At 42.3% G+C, this 16,649-nt stretch overlaps 1 protein-coding gene across 8 annotated transcripts in view; it reads right to left on the bottom strand.

The window, feature by feature from the left end:
- The window catches only part of MYO5A (myosin VA), a 103,385-nt gene that overhangs the window by 44,986 nt on the left and 41,750 nt on the right, over positions 1 to 16,649 (bottom strand). For all 8 annotated transcript variants that reach the window (XM_054836821.1, XM_054836825.1, XM_054836822.1 and 5 more), the window contains exons 5-13: positions 14,479 to 14,635; positions 10,574 to 10,717; positions 9,262 to 9,343; positions 7,655 to 7,762; positions 7,044 to 7,150; positions 4,376 to 4,641; positions 3,721 to 3,802; positions 1,080 to 1,220; positions 164 to 289 (exon numbers count right to left, since the gene is read on the bottom strand). In XM_054836821.1, the coding sequence (XP_054692796.1) occupies positions 164 to 289; positions 1,080 to 1,220; positions 3,721 to 3,802; positions 4,376 to 4,641; positions 7,044 to 7,150; positions 7,655 to 7,762; positions 9,262 to 9,343; positions 10,574 to 10,717; positions 14,479 to 14,635 (1,213 nt within the window). The remainder of the gene's footprint in view (positions 1 to 163; positions 290 to 1,079; positions 1,221 to 3,720; positions 3,803 to 4,375; positions 4,642 to 7,043; positions 7,151 to 7,654; positions 7,763 to 9,261; positions 9,344 to 10,573; positions 10,718 to 14,478; positions 14,636 to 16,649) is intronic.

Below are 16,649 nucleotides of genomic sequence, written 5' to 3'. Positions count from 1 at the left end.
ATTCTGTGTATTTCTATAGCATAACTTTTGGAAGAAGCTGAGCAGAGCCAGGGATGCTGCTGCCCAGTCTCTGCTTGCAACAGCTGCCCACCCCAGGATCCCCTCCCACACACAGGCTCAGCAACACCAGCCATGGAAAGAGGCACAGAGGAAAAGTCCTTACCTTGTCAGCAAAGTGCTTGATAATAAAAGCCTTATTTGACAAACGCGGTTTTTCAAAGAGGGCACACTTATTCAAATGAGTATTGTATAGTTTTTGAGCCCAAGTGTCATCCGAGCCTTTTGGCATCTACAGAACAGAACACACAGCCATTTAAAATGTCTTGAAAACTTTTCAGTAGCAAAACAAACTAAGATGACAGGGGACGAGACTTTGTGGTTTGCTTTCAAAGTCCAACTCCTTGGATCTCCAGCACTGCTGTAAGCAAGGAAGCTGGTAACCAGCTATGCACTTGCCTTTCTAATACTCTGGACTGGGTGCAGTCCAGCAGCAGATGTAGCTGCTGTGTGACACATACCATGCTAATAACGGTTCCAGTGTCACACACCTGAAGGTGGGGATCAGAGAGTTACGTTATCTGAGCAGCGTCTCAGCGAGTCAGAACTCACGCACCGCCCTTAGAGGTTGCTTGTGATGCTTTATGATACACAGGAACCCCAGGCTGGGTTTCCACTGAAGTAGACACCACACGCCATCCCCTGTACATGGCTTGGCATAAATTAAACTAAGATAAAAGGCAAAAGGTGAGACACCAAGCGAGAGGCAATCTGGAGAAATTGGACAGCACGAAAGACTGCACTTGCTACACTCGGGAAAGAGAAAGTTGCCAGAGTCAAAGGAAGGTTGATCAGAGACCCAGAAACAGGTACAGACACATGATGGAGAGGAGGGGAACAAAAGCATGACTAAAACCATTTTTTCTCCTCCTGTAATTGCCAATTCTGTTTGTACATTCTCCGAATCCTTTCAACAGCAGAGTGTCAAAATGATGGCTGAATGCAGATGACTTTTCCCTGTGAGGCCCCAGGAGCAGGACAGCTGATGACCTCTTTCCCTAGGAAAGCCCTTGAACACACACCTTGCACTCCTCGTCCAACAGATCCAGAATTCCCATTTTGGCCTCTATGAGGTTGATGCAAGGCTGATTGTCATAGAAATCAATCAAGGTCCATGGTATTTGTTCCTTCATATATTCTTCTTGTTCCAGCTTAAAGACATGCTACAGGGCAAAAAGAAAACAGTTTTCTGTGAAATGAAATGCAGAATAAATACATCAAATTCTTACTTGAATTACCTTGGCACATTCATCCAGGCTGTCAAGTGACACACTAGTTCAACTGAATAAACCCTTTAGCAAGTAAGTGTATGAAAAATAAATTAACCTTTTTTCCTGGCCTAAAAACAACAGACTATATTCAAGTGCTCATCCATATTCTCTGCAAATAATATCTATTTTTTCTGTCTTTTTACTATATCATCCCCCAATTACTATAAGCTCTTTTTTCTTATAAAAAACACCAATGCAAAACCCAGAAAAAGCCTCAAGTGCAGGAACAGCAACCTATAAAGTGGGACGTGCAATGCATTTATGAAGTTATGAATACCGCTCTCCTTTAAGTAAAATTTCACTATAAATACTTTTGTGTTTGCTTGTGAAAGAACAGAGCTCCATTTTCTCTTAAATGGCTGCTGATATTTTTCTAAGATGATGCATTGCATTAAAAAATACTCTTCAGCAAAAACCTGCAAGACTATAGGAGTACTAGCACAAGAAATTCTTTAAGCAAAATTTTGTGGAAGATGTATCTGGTATGAAGATCAATACAATGTAGTTGCATATTTATTAAAAAATGTTATCACAACAAACCTGCACAGCTTTAACGAAATGTGCATAGGAAATGAATTTAAACTTCAGGAAAAAAAAGGATATTAAACAGGCAAACTGTGGTCTTAATAGCACAAGCACTCTTTTTAAAAACAAGAGGACTGCTGACTCTGGTTATTTTAAATGATGCTTTATGTCCCATTTAAATTTTAATGCATACTAACAGCTCTGGCAGGCAGAACTGAACTGTGAGCAGGGAAGAGCAGCAGTGTGGGCAGGGACCGGGGGGCCCCCACAAACACCTGCATTGGCGGACCCGGCCTCAGCTGCCCTGAGCCCAGTGCATAAGCCCACAAACACCTCGCAGCTCTCTGCCACACATCTGCCAGACAGCAGAAAACTACCCTGAAAAAGTGGTTTATCCCTTTTATTTCATTAGCTTAACATCATCCTTTCTAAGGTGGTGCTCCTTAACGGTGCCCGTGGGAGCCATTCCCAGCCCGCCGCTTAACAGCCGCGTTACACGCCAAGTTAATTCCTGACAGGAAAGTGTTTTATTGGCGAGTCATATTCAATCTAAGTCCTGAAAGAAAACATAAAAACGTTTCTCCACTGTAACGGACTTAGCAATTATGTGGTAAAAAATGTCTTCAGACCTAATTTTCCTTATGGGCTGTGGGTGGCCAGGCAGGGGGAAGGGTAGCCGGGGCGGCCGGGCAGGCTGTGGAGATGCAAGTGGCAGCCGGGCAGCCCCCAAGCTGCCTGCCCTCAGCTGGGCTCAGGCTGCCCTGGGCAGCACGTGAAGGCTTGCTGGTTGCTGCCACAGACACAGGGCATTAATTTAAAACAACTTCCACCCCCTGTATCTGCATGGCAGCCCAATGGGTCTGTGTCCACTGGTGCTGGGTTTGGTAGCTTGGCAGGGCATCAACACACAAGGCCTGCTGCCTTGTCCTTCGTGAGATGAGAGCTTACAACAACAGAGTGAGAGGGAAGGAAACACTGGGACGGTGATCTTTATGAAGAGAACCCTTACAATGACTAGATTTTTGCTGTAGAGCTGAGAGAACTCCGAGATACCTTGCACTTAGCAGTTATGACATCCCTCTTACGGAGTGGAAGCCAGCTGCGGCACTACCAGCACAGAGGCTGGAACGCCTAGCCTCTGCTCCAGCACCCGGCTTACTCCCCAACAGGCATCCCTGCCGCTGGGATGAACAACGGTGCGGGGGATCCAGTCCTGCGAGCATGTGCTGCCATGGACGTACACTCCTCAAGAGAGTCCAAAGCTATTCCCGTACTGCAGCACAGCCTAGCAACAGACCTGGCATAAATAACTTGCCTCATCGTTATGCAGGTAAGATATAGAATTACAAACGTCACTAAGGCTGAGGAGAGAGAATCGTGATCTCTCTGGAGGAGGGGGAAGAGGCACTTCTTGCCACACGTCAGTCATCAACTTCAGGATGCGGCTGAAAACCCTCAAAAATAACGCCAGGAGAGGAAGCGCGGGTGGCAGGTTTCCAGCAGCGAAGCCCTGCGCTCTGCTGCCCGTGCACAGGCTCTCACTGGAGCTTACGGAAACACGGCTAACTCCAACTTCATCCACGTGGTGCTCTCATTGACAGGCAATCTCGGGGTCTTAATTGCCAAGCGCTGCTTCTGTCTTGTAATTGTTACTGTGATCGGAATTTCAAATAGTCCCAGAGCAGCAGTTAGTCATAAAATCTATTTCTAGGAGATAGTCGATCTTTCCCCCTCCCCCAAAGCCCACGGCCAGGACAACTGGTTAATAGACTGAAGGAATTCATCCTTAACCACTGGGGACCCAATTAGCAGAATGGACTTGGGTGAGGGAAAAGGGAAGAGGAAATGCCAGTCATTTCCTACTTACCATATTGAACTGCTGCTGCAGTTTTTCGTTGGCATAGTTGATACAGAACTGTTCAAAGCTGTTGATTTCGAATGTCTCAAATCTAAAATATGCAGATACTCAAAATTACTAGTGCAGTGAAAAAAAAACCAGATTAAATGACCCCATAATTTTAAATTTCCTCCCTTCCGTCAAATTCACTGCATTATTCCAGGCATAAACAACCACAGTCAAGCAACAAAGCCCACAGGGAAATGGCAAATTGCAGTACATGGGCAATTCAGTGATGCTCCCTCTTTAGGCAGGGATGAGGAACACATGGAAGGGACTGATGTTCCTGGACAGCATGTTAGTTATCTTTGTCCCCTCTAGAAGTGCCACCCTGGAGGACCCACGAGATGACAGTTCCCTTGTAACTTTTCCCAACACAATACACAAAGGAACTACCGACAGCAAAAATCTGAAATCCCACGGTAAATGTCAAACCTGAAAGTCAAGACAAAGATCTCAGATAGCATGTCAAAACTAAACACCTACTTCCTTCAGCTGGAATAAGCAGCTGGTAAGGGTTTGGGGTTTTTTGCGAAATCCACGCAGCGCTACATGATAAAGACAAAGACACTTTGCAGTAAGATAATTACGTAAGAGGTGTTGTATCTCTGACAAAGAGACTCACCCATAAATGTCCAACACTCCAATGAAAGAATGCTGTTTTACAGTAGCGTGAAGGGCTTTGTTCACATGATCTACAATCCAGTTAAAGAGATTAGCATAGATATGTTTGGCAAGTGCATCTCTGGCATTGATGGCATGAAGTTTAGAAATTGGCTTGATGTAGGTCTCGGTGGCAGTCGCGAGCTTCCTATGGCAAAGCCAGTGGGACATCTCTTCATACTCCACGCCCATGAGGTCGCAGAAGATGGTGAGGGGCTCATGCTTGGGCTAATAAAAGCAATCTCGTTAGGTCTTGAAACAGTATTACCAATAGCACACATGCAATCATGCAATCAGAAGAACTGCCTGCCTGCAGTGATCCAACAATAAGCAGCAACAGCAGCTTCCTCAGCTCTTCCTCCTTCAAAACGTAAGAAGTTCCCTACCCACTTATCACATCACATCGCTGAAGTAAATCAGTAATCACAGCTTCCCCAAACGCATTTTACTATACTCGTGTTCACCAAAAAGCCCCACACATGGAACATGCAACCTTCACAAAAATGAATCACCTAGCTTTGCAGGAATGGACTTGGTATTGTGAACTCTTGCAAATAACTGTCTCAGGTCTGAGCAAAGAAGCTAGAGAAATGCAGAGGACAGGACTGTGTGTTGGGGATGGAATGGAATACAATGGTTTTGTCTACTCATATACATCCAGGGCAGGGAGTGATGGGTAATGGGACATCACAGCCAAAGCCAAGAACAAAGAGGAAGAACTACGGAAGGGCATTAGTGCTCTGGTCTCAAGTATTTTCTCTGTGAATTCTGGAGACAAACATTAAGAGATTGGAGCACACAAATTATGTTCTCTAACGCTCAAATTGGACTGTACAAGTGAGAAAACTGACCTTTGCTTAACTGGGTAAAAATCAAAAAGCAAGGCTGGCACACTGAGATGGGTATAGGATTTCTGCATAAAAATCAGTGCAGTGCATTTACCACTCTGAGTTAAGATACTACACCTTGTGACTAACAAGCAAACCGATAGCTAGAAATCAAGGAGGACAGACAGGTCTTTCCTCCTAAGGAACTCCCCTAACACTACTTCCTCACCACGTTCACTTTGCACCCGGTGACTCAACAGCATGCTGACAAGCAGCGTCTCCACAAGGACAGATTACAGGGGATTGTTACTACATGCCCAGTAGTTTCAGGGTACATCAGCTTTATCTCTCTATTTCCACATCCTTCTGACTTCTCTGGGGCTTGTTCCAGTCCTTACAGCATACAGGTCCCATGGCAGTGCTGTTACACCTCCAAAATCCAGTTAACTGAGCATGTCTTCTTTCAGTTTAGCCATGCCACTTTAACTGGCTCACATCACAAAAGTGTGACATTAGGGTTACAGGTTCCTTCACACAGCACCACGTGGAGCTCTTAACTGAGCTCTCTGAAGCACCACCATTGCATCATTGTGCCAGTGCTTTGCAGGCAGACCAGTCTGCATGGCGACAGAGCTCTGCAATGACATGGCTGTTGTCAGAGAACAGCACGGCTCAGGTTGCTGATGCCATTGAGCAGACATTCACCGCAGCCTGCTAGATGTTTACCACGTCAGGACAGGATCGCACAGGGCCTTGCAGGTTTGTACTAGCTCATTCAGTGAGATTCCTGCATTGGAGATACCCATTACAACACAGCCTAGCTTATCATGTCCTGGGGCTCATCAGCTTTCTGCCTGTGATCATTAAATGACACTCTTTGTAGTGAACAACTTTTTAAGACACATCAAAGAGCCAGGCTATTGCTGTGGTTTCCCACGGACAGGCGGTGTCAGACCAGGCACACTGCTTAGCTGTGGCCTGATGAAGGACCTGTTGTCTCAGTTCCAGAAACTCCTACTGCAGATTCTTGAGAAAGCGACTGATAGCAAAATGAGGAAAAAAACCCTGCAACTGTTGCTACTATTCGAAGAGAGAGAAAGATGAAGGCTGTGTAGTCCAGCAGCAGACATTCAAGGAACAGCAAAGGGAGAAACTGATCACTTGTGAATCCGAGGAAGAAGAGTGACAAGCCAGATCTTTTTTGTTTCTCATCTCCAGAATATAGACTTCAGTAAGAAGCCTTGCCCCTCACTGAATGAGGAGGGTTTTTTTCAGATCAGACTATGCAGTCCTCATTGCCGACCTCCACAAAGGTAAAAAAGGACTAATAAAATGACGACAACTAGACAAGTCACATGAATCATATCTGTATATCCTATGCTCCTGTCTAGACATCCCAGAGGATTTTGCAAAGCATTTGCTTTGCAATTGTTTAGGCCAGTTTGGAATGTAACATTAAGAAAAACATCCTGCAAAGCATTTACTGTGGGCAGGGAATGTAGATCTAGATACCTGCCCTGGATTTCAAAGCTAGCCTGTCTAGTAGAATTTTCTACGACTGATCAATTACAGTTTTGAAAAGAAATTAAGGCAGCCACTGTTATAATACAGAGAGTACTGTCTGAAGGCTCTAAACCAAGAAGAGTTGAATCTATCTGCAAAAAGAACTGTGAAAATGTTAACAAATTAGAAATAAATGCATTGCTTGTGTTTTTATATTGTTACTCTTTTTCAGAAGAGGCCCCTGCAAGCAGGCAGAAGGCAGAAACTGTCAGAGTAGAAACCAGTTCATCTACTACTCACAGGAATAGTGCAGCTGTCAGAATCCCGAGATGTAAACTCCACATTGCCCAAGTGAAGGATGCCAGCAAGGATTCGAAAAATTCCCATCTGGTAGGAATCACTAATGCCTGAAAAATGATGAATAAGATGTTTTGAATGGAGAGAGAAGTAAAGAACCACAAGCTGAAGCTGATTAAAAAGATTTTATTAACAAAAGAAAAACTGCCACCGGTACATGTTCTTTTTCCAGAGAATTTGGTATTTGAAAGTACTGCTTGGCTCCACTTCTATTAAAAACATTTCACAACCAGATGCAAAACAGATCCATTAAAATGAACTATTTAGTTTGTTGTTTCAAAGTGCCTTCTCAGTGACCTCCAACATTGTATATGCTACACCAAGGAAATCCACCATTTATTTAAGATCATACAACATGTCCTACTCCTACACTATATATGTGACTCCACTGCAATTTAAATACCTTCTTAATGCAATAAAAAGTATCTCAATCCCAAAGTTTATCGAACTCCTGTTCTTAAAACCAACAGATTATGAAGAAAATACACAACGACAACATAGAAAACGCTTGCTAGTGTACCAGATTTGAGCTATGATTGTGTTTTACAAATTACCTAACAAAGTGCAGGCCTGTCTGGTGTTTACCATTTCCTTGGCATCATCGACACCATCAATAACAGGGCTTCCACCTTGCTTCGTATAGTGAAAGTAATTTGCATTCCCTGTAAGAGAAAAAACCAAATCTTTTACACACACTGATGCAGAAATTCACGGCACATCTGTAAAGTTGTGTAATGATTAAGTTGCTCTTGGCAGAATCCATGATTTGAAATATGTCAATATATTTTTGTCTCCTGGCTCATAGGACCTGCTTTTTATGGAGAAGATTTTTTGTCAAGATTTAACAGTGCAAAGAAGTATTCTTAAGCTACCTGGTTCCTACAACAGACCCTCAAGCATATTCTCTAGCTAACCTTGGTTCAGACTTCCACACCTGTGGAATAATCACTTTGGAAGCAATTCTTCTCCAAGTCTGAGCCAGCCACCCAAGGGGTAGGTGCCGAGTTGACAGCAGCAGCACTTTGGGATTATGCGGCAGGTATTATTATGCTACTGTTCGCACCAGGATATTTAAAAAAATCTATTTTGCCCGTTTTCCTCTCCTTTCTAGTTTATGGTCTGGTTTAGTCTGAAGAGTATCTGTGATCCGTTCTGGCTGAGAAGTCATGGCTGGAGAACCAATAGCTTCAGCCCATCCTGGGGACAGCCCTGGGCTTCACTGGGACAGCAGCAGCTCTCCTGGGTACTGTGTCCATTCCTGCGATGTCAGCGGCCATGCCTCCAGCTGCAGCAACAGACTCCTTTTCTTCTGATCTGCTAAGGTTTCAAGAATGCTGAAAGAGAAGTCTCCTAAATGGCTGCTTTAGTTATAATTACATCAGTTCCTTTCTTTCCTGTGTCAGCAGATGTGAATCCTAAATGTGCCAGGATGGTGCAGAAGAGCCGAGAAAACACTTTAAAACCAGAATGATATTTCAGAAATCAGGGCTGACAGGCTAGGCAGTTTTCCCACTATGAAGCTAACTTTTAAAAATGTACACGAAGCACTGAAATTTATATTGAATTTTAAAAATGATGAGGTGATTTCCTGTCTCAAGGTCATCATAACGCCTTGCTTTTACAACATACCAGTTCCTGTTAAATAAGAAACCTTTCCTTTATCAACATTTTAATTTGAAAAATGAAAAATTTCACTTATCAGTTTCGTGATCACCAAGTTAGCAGAGATGTAATTGTTGGTAACAGTCCAAGTGACAGTATGCAGATGCAAAATAAGCTTTTCAGGTGTTTATACCAGAAATGGTAAAATTCTCTAGTAGCTGGAGCCATGGAAAAATGGTTTTAAAGGACCAAGAGAAGAGATTTTCACCCCCACCACAGGAAGGTACTCTGGAATCCAGGACATAGTAAGTCCTAGTGATTACAACTGCAGTGTATTAGAGTGTGCTGAATAAACAAAATTGTTACTTTCATTTTATCTAAAAACCACAAAGTCTGAGATCTGCAATTTTAGTTATTTTCAATATATTTTAGTATTTGAAGGTTTAAAAGTTTCGAATTTAAAAGCCAGCAATTCTTCTTTTGGTTCTACGGCTCAAAAAGCTCAGAGATGCTGCTTTGTACCTAGAGGTGCACAACACAATGAACGTGAATTTCATACCTAATCGGAGAGTTTTAAACTCAGGTAATGTTGCAGAGGCACATAGTTGGTAAAAGATGTGGTAATTTCTCTCCTCTTCTGCCTTTAAAAGGAAAGGAATTGATTATTTTTCACAACATAAAAAGTGCCAGAAACATCCCTGAGTAGAAAAGAACTACTATGTTTAATGCTTTCTCTAGCGTTACATTGAAAGCATAGAAGCCGCATGGAGAAAGGAAAGATAAATCAGCATCTATCATTTCCTTCTTGATTCATTTAATCCATTTTCAACAGCAAGAAGCACGCAGACATTTTCATTTCAAAAAAATGTATGATTTCACTTTTCAGAACTGTGGATTACTGTTAAATATAGATCAGGATTCTATGGGTGGGTGAAATGATCATACTTAAAAGCTTTTCGTTTTCCAAAAATAACTAATACCATTTGCCTCAGCATTTATAATAAGCTGGTGAAGGGAGTATCTTTCTTGCCAAGGCAAAGCTGGAATTTTAAAATGAAGGACAAACACAGCTTAGAAGGTTATGACTCATGACCAACACCGTAATTCTGAACTTAAGCGCTCTAAATTTCCTAATTTCAAAACAACAAAAAAACCAGAAAGGACTTTCAGTTAAACCATGTGCAAGAAGTATCTCTTATCTTTAAAATATACAACAGTACTTTGTGTAGCACTCCCACACAATGCAAACTGTAATTATTTGTCTTATACCTTTAGGCAGCCAGTCAAGGGTAAGTCCATTTTTATTGAGCTCTAGACGATAAGGTAAGCAAAGATGGAGAGGAAGTGTGGGACACAAAAAGGCTGCGGATTGGTTTGAAATACCAAAATGAAGGGAGTTCAAGAAGGATGAAATTACATACTCTCATTTGCTTAAATAATGGCAGTTAAGACTCGTTCATAATTATTGCGATAGCAGTGGGTTTTAACAAGAGATTGAAAGGGAGCTAAGACAGCAGCTTTACCAACCACAACAGAGAGGTCTTCCTGAGCACAGCTGGTTTTTCTGCTAGATTTTGAAGCCCTATTCTATAATGCTATGGTAAGCACAAACTCATACCTAGCAGTGCACTGAAGGTATTTCATGTTTAAATACACAGCCTTTTTAATACACATTTTAGAACTACAAATGATTCATATAATGAAAGGCTGACTTGGGTTTCCTGTTCTCCCTTCTCCCCACATGTGCTATATTACAAATACACTATTACAGCCATCTCTTAGGAGAGATACTTAATATCAGCAAGCAATAGCTTTTTTTTTTTTTAGCACAGTCCCACAAATATAGAATAAGCAGACAGCATCAGTATTACCTGAAACACCACTCTTGATTTTTCCAAGAGGTAAGTTCTCATGTTAGCACCAATGATTCGATACCTCTTATCAAAACCAATTTCAATGTATTTCCCAAAGCGACTGCTGTTGTCATTCCGTGTAGTTTTGGCATTTCCAATAGACTGAAAAAAGGGAATATTGTAAAGGTTAACAGCTTTTAGAAATTATCAAATCTATTTAATGATCTACATGGCTCATAAACATGTAACGACATTAATTTTGTCCTGGTTTCAAAATAATCAAGAATTTAGTATAGAATGATCTTCTGCAAACATATCATGATAAAATATTTACTGTGTGCCTAAATGTAATCTAAACATTAACAGATACAGACTCAGGTCATTTGCCTGAAACTGAATCCCTTCCATAACAGCTTGGTTACTGACTCAGTCTTCCATGCTGCCCTACATGCCTAACTTCTGTAGATTAATTCAATACAGCTTCATACACAATAAACAAAATTTAATGTATTTCCTCTATAGTACGTGGTCTTGGGATGTCGAGGGCAAAGGATGACTGTGGTTCCTAAGTGGTCTTGGTGCACCTCTGCCTTACCTCATCAGCGTTAGGATTCGCCCCACAACGGGTACCAGCTGGATTAATCAGAATGCAAGGCATGCAAATCACAACATGCTGAACTTCAAGGAAAAGCATTTTCTCTTCTCAATTAGATCATGTTTTAGACATCATATAGCAATTGACCTTCCAAAAACATCCTAAAGACATCTCTGTTTCAAAAGGAATGGCATTTGCAGTAATTCAGATACAGCACGCTGCCTTTTCTCATAGGCCACTGTGTGTGTGTTATCAAGTACCTAGCTCTGAAGCACACCACAACTAAGGAACACAGAGCTGTATCTATGTCCTAGTTTCCTAGTCCATGTAGCCATCAGTAGGAACTCTCTACTGAAATAACGCTTGGGAGAAACAAATGAGAGCAAATAGCAATGCTGAATACTGGTAAATCTGTAAACAAAAGGCCAGTGAATTGGTAAGGGCTAGCCGGGCACAGCACGGGAACCAGGGATCAGACGTTCAGAAACCCCGTTACAGCAGCAGCAGCAGCACGCATGCCTGACTGAGCAGATGTCAAAGTGGGTATCAGATGTACAGTCGCTGTAAAGGACGTAAGAGCAAACTGCATCTCTGCAGTTCTAAGAAATACTGAATCCCTTCAAACTGAACGTACTCAAACTGCATTTCTTGTGTTTTAAAATTATTGCTACTGAGAGATATTTTGTTGTTGTTGGTAGCAATATAATATTATAATATTACAATATTTTCAGAAACCAATTACTACTTTGAAAGGTATTACTTCTACAAACTGTTAAGAAAGTCTTTGGTATGATAAGATTGCTTACCAGAGTACATACTAAGCTGTACAATTTAGCTGTACAGGGTAACAAAGAATGAGAGGCAGGAAATTACACATAAAGATGTGGTTTAAGACTTGACAATTTCAGTATTTGCAATAGGAAAACTGTATATAGTTATTGACTGCAAAATTAATTATTCAAATAGTTGCTAGAAGTGTATAGTGGTCATTTGATATTACAGTGTATTTATTAAAGATAATGTGAAATTCTGACACTGATGATGGTAGCTCATAAATGCTGATGTTTAGGTTGTCCAAATGGAAATTAAAAAATAAAATGACCTTCTGCTCCTAAGATTTTACAGTCAACTTAGCAAATGAGCAGTTTCCTGTTTCTAAAATGAATTAGTCATTTTCTTCCTAATCTACATGGGTTAATTTGTGTTTCTGCTGATATATTGACTGAAGAGTTCAAAACACTAATTTTGCTATCCTGGAGTCTGTCTCAACACCAGATTTCACAACACTCACTCTAAAGGTTATTTAAAGCTCAAGTGTTTGAAGTTAAAAGGATAACTTTCATCCAATTATAACAATGTTTAAAGTAATTGAAATTTTAGATATACCCAGGTTCATGAAATTGTTGTTATCTCTAGAAAATAAAAATAAAACACCACCATTGTTTTTTAGTGGATAAAAAAAAGGCATGGATGGAAAGTTAATTTCTAATCTTCAATTTAAATTTCCTTGCTTTGGAAATTACATTGGACAATTAGTCATGAGCTGGTGGCCACTGACTGGGAGGTGGGGACCAAGGAGTGAGAGAGAGGGATGTTTTATTTAGGCTTTGAGACCAAACAAAAGAAGTGGCACAGAGAAACCTGTAGACAGCTTGTATTTCACCCAGCAAACAAATGGCAAACTGCAGAGCCACGCTGCAGAGCCTCTTACCCTAACTGTCACTCAGCAGAGAGGCAGTGAGGATGCGGCCACCTCCCTGGCCCCAGGTACCACCTCTGTGGAACACAGGGGAAGGCAGAGGGGTGCTCAGCACCCCTGGTCCTCTCAGCCAGGCACCCAATCTCAACATGGCCACAGACACTTACTGCAAATGTCGGAGCAGTGGAAGGAGTACTCTGGGATTAGCACACACCTGCACAACTGCCACTGCTCCCCAGGGCCCAGGCTGCTCCTGCTGGGGCAGGTGTAGCTCAAGACAAGGCTCAGCTCCCCTGGCTTCCTCCCACAGCTGGACATGTGGATCCCACAACAGGAGAGCCCACTGCTCATCACGGCACAGCTTGTTTTATCCCACAAAACAGTTTCAAAACACCACACAGCACCACAAACCAGGCACCATTACCTTGTGACAGAACACACATAACTGTGATGGGGCAGCTATAGTTTGAGTACCATGAACCCCTCACACCAGGAGGAAAGAAGGAATAAAACATAGTTCATTTTTAAAAATACCTGAGAAAGAAAACAATGGCAGCATTTTGCATTTCACTGCGTGCACTCCATTTCCTCATGTTTATCCACTAATACTTCACACTATTGCATGGAGATGCTAAACATTTACCAAGGCATCAGTTGTCCTAAGCATTTTCTTAGGTTGTCCACAGGCATGTGCGTGACTATGGACAGCGCTACTTCTCTCAAGGAATTCCCCCAAGACTGTTTCTCTCTGGTGAATCATTTCTTAACATAGTTCCTTAACTTCAGCTACAGCTTCAATCTACACAAAGGCAAAGACACAAAAACCAATTCAGATGAGCCTAAGAAATGTTTTCTGCTTGGCCACAACATCAGAATTACAGCATCTCCTGAGCTTTCTGGAGAACAGAGAACCTGAAGCAGGAGGGAACTGTACATGTTATCTCACCGTCTATTGCCAGCACCTATGCTCCCAAGCTAATGGCTTTGGGACTTGACTGCTGTTAGTTACATACATTTCCAGAACTGAAACATTAGTCTGAGCTAATTACAGCAAAATTATGTCTTCTGTCGTGGTTTTGCCCTCTGAAAGAAACTGTATGCATCTAACATAACTTTGCTTTCTCAGTCTATCTTCCCTAATCACATTTCCTAAAATAGAACATTTGCTTTACTCAACAATTCTCTTCACTTCAAAGTATAATCTACCTGCCCCGCTGTGTGATGTACATGTTCAGTGGGTAAGACCAGAAGGTTTAATCCTCTTTGGAATTTTACACACAAAAACAGTCTTCTGCACTTGCATTGGGCCAGCGGTCTGGGAACTACCAGTGTTACAAAGCTGTATAGATTTAAAGCAGTATTCATATCAAAATTACTTTGTTATGTGAAATACATTAACAATACTGAAACATTACCTCCCGTCTTCTCTCAATCTTTCATAAAAATTATGAAATTATGCCTAAAGCACCTCCTGGTAAATGGATTTAAAACAGAATTTTAAAATATATTTATTCTAGGGGTTTTGATCCTTTAAAAAAGTATGTATTGCTCTCTCTATTGAATGCTTATGTTAGCCCCATAATAATAACTGCAGCTGGAGGGTGGGGGTTAGCGCAGTAGCTCCCTTACCTCCATGATGGGGTTGGAGGCCAAGACTTTCTCCTCAACATTGGCTTCACTGGCAGATCCACTAACCGTGGCAAAGTACCTCATGGCATACTTAGCAGAGACAGTCTTTCCAGCTCCAGATTCCCCACTGACAATGATTGACTGATTTCGCTCATCTCTGAAACACAAAGACATGTTAATTACCAGCTGTTCTCTCAAGGACACTTAATTTTTGTGTCCCCAACTTGGCAACAACCCTTCCAACATAAATGTTAGCAATACGGCAATAAAGTAAATGCATGTGGCAGAAACAAGGTTGTTAGTGACCAAGCTGCCTGCATGGCTGATGGGACTGCCTGCAAGCAGGCTGCTTAGTCAGGATTGATGCTGCCGCCACAGTCCAGCCAGCCAGCAGAGCTGCTCTAGAGAACCTGGCTACAGTAAAGTAACTCTTACCACTATTCACTACGTGCTTCTGCAGCTACTTCTATCCAGAGTCTTTGGGACAGTGCTCCACTAAATTATCAGTGCTCATTAGTAAAGATCAGTAATGCCATCTTACAGATAGAGAAATCAACAGCAGAGCCAGCAACAGAAGCCTTTCGTCCTTCTGATCTAATCATCAGCTTTTCCCAGAATTGTTCTGAATCTGAAAAATTCAAGCAGGGCTGTTCAGGACACAAATAGCAGCTCTGGAGTGAAGATGATCCCTTTGTTGTGAAGTAATTTCTTCTCATTTAAAAATCTAATCTCCATTTGCTGCTAGAACAAGTTTTTCTCATCTCAAAGAGCACTCTATCCATAAACCCCAACTGTATCACTAATAAACACACTACAAAATGACAAGGGTAGAAATTAGCATTTACATAGCCTGAATCTTTTAAAATAAAGACCATACATGCTTTATACAGTATTTTATATTTCCAAAACAAAAGAAGTTAAAATGAATGATATTTCAAAATAATCCTATGAGCTGGGTGAGCTTAACTCTTTCTTACATACTGGAAGGTGGAGAAAGAAGGAATAAAATTTTACCCCAAAGCTCTACAGAGCCAGGGCTGGAACGCAGAAAGAATAGCCAAGCCCCAGAGCAGGCTGCACTTACAGCGCAGTAACTGTGAATGAAATTTCTGGTACGCACGCGTTCAGACAGCACATACACAGTCTGCACGGCCTCCAAACACCTGCTGAGGCCACCGGTAAATGCTATGCAGGGGAAGTGAAGAAATATGCATGGAATATGTCCTGGGCTGCATCAAAAGAAGTATGTGACCAGCAGGTCGAGGGAGGTGATCCTGCCCCTCTACTCGGCTCTTGTGAGACCCCACCTGGAGTACTGCGTCCAGCTCTGGGGGCCCCAGTACAGGAGAGACATGGAGCTGTTGGAGAGAGTCCAGAGGAGGGCCACAAAGCTGATCAGAGGGCTGGAGCACCTCTGCTGGAGCACCTCTCCTATGAGGACAGGCTGAGAGAGTTGGGATTGTTCAGCCTGGAGAAGAGAAGGCTCCAGGGAGATCTAATTGCGACTTTCCAGTACCTGAAGGGGGCCTACAGGAAAGATGGTGAGGGACTGTTTATCAGGGAGTGTAGTGACAGGACAAGGGGTAATGGGTTTAAGCGGAAGGAGGGTCAATTTAGATTAGATGTTAGAAAGAAATTCTTTACTGTGAGAGTGGTGAGGAACTGGAGCAGGTTGCCCAGAGCGGTTGTGGATGCCCCATCCCTGGAAGTGTTTAAGACCAGGTTGGATGAGGCTTTGGGCAATGTGGTCTAGTGAAGGGTGTCCCTGCCCGCACCAGGGGGGTTGGAACCAGATGGGCTTTGAGGTCCCTTCCAACCCAAACCATTCTATGATTCTATGAAAAAATATTGGTGGTTTCTGTAGCCTAAAGGTCCTCCAGAAGATCTGGGGTTCTATTTCTGAGATGGTCAAAAAAAAGCTGCTGATGAAATTATAAAGCTAAATTACAGGTCACGGTGTTACTCTCAAGCTGTTTCCTATCTTCAAAACCATCACCAAGCCCCCAGATAAGAGCACAGCTCCAGCATCTGCTTTGTGATGCACAAAGACATAAGCTAAAGGAGCCTCTGGTTACATCAGGCATCTCCAAGAGAGCCAAGGTTTAACCGAATGCAGGCATCAGTTGAAGCAGATTTTCCACATTTTGGTAAAAGGAAATCACTTGAAATGG

The sequence above is a fragment of the Grus americana genome, chromosome 10 (assembly GCF_028858705.1).
Source record: "Grus americana isolate bGruAme1 chromosome 10, bGruAme1.mat, whole genome shotgun sequence".
In the NCBI taxonomy this organism is placed as follows: domain Eukaryota; kingdom Metazoa; phylum Chordata; class Aves; order Gruiformes; family Gruidae; genus Grus; species Grus americana.
The sequence above is the reverse complement of the archived record's forward strand: the minus strand, read 5'-3'. Positions and strand labels throughout refer to the sequence as shown.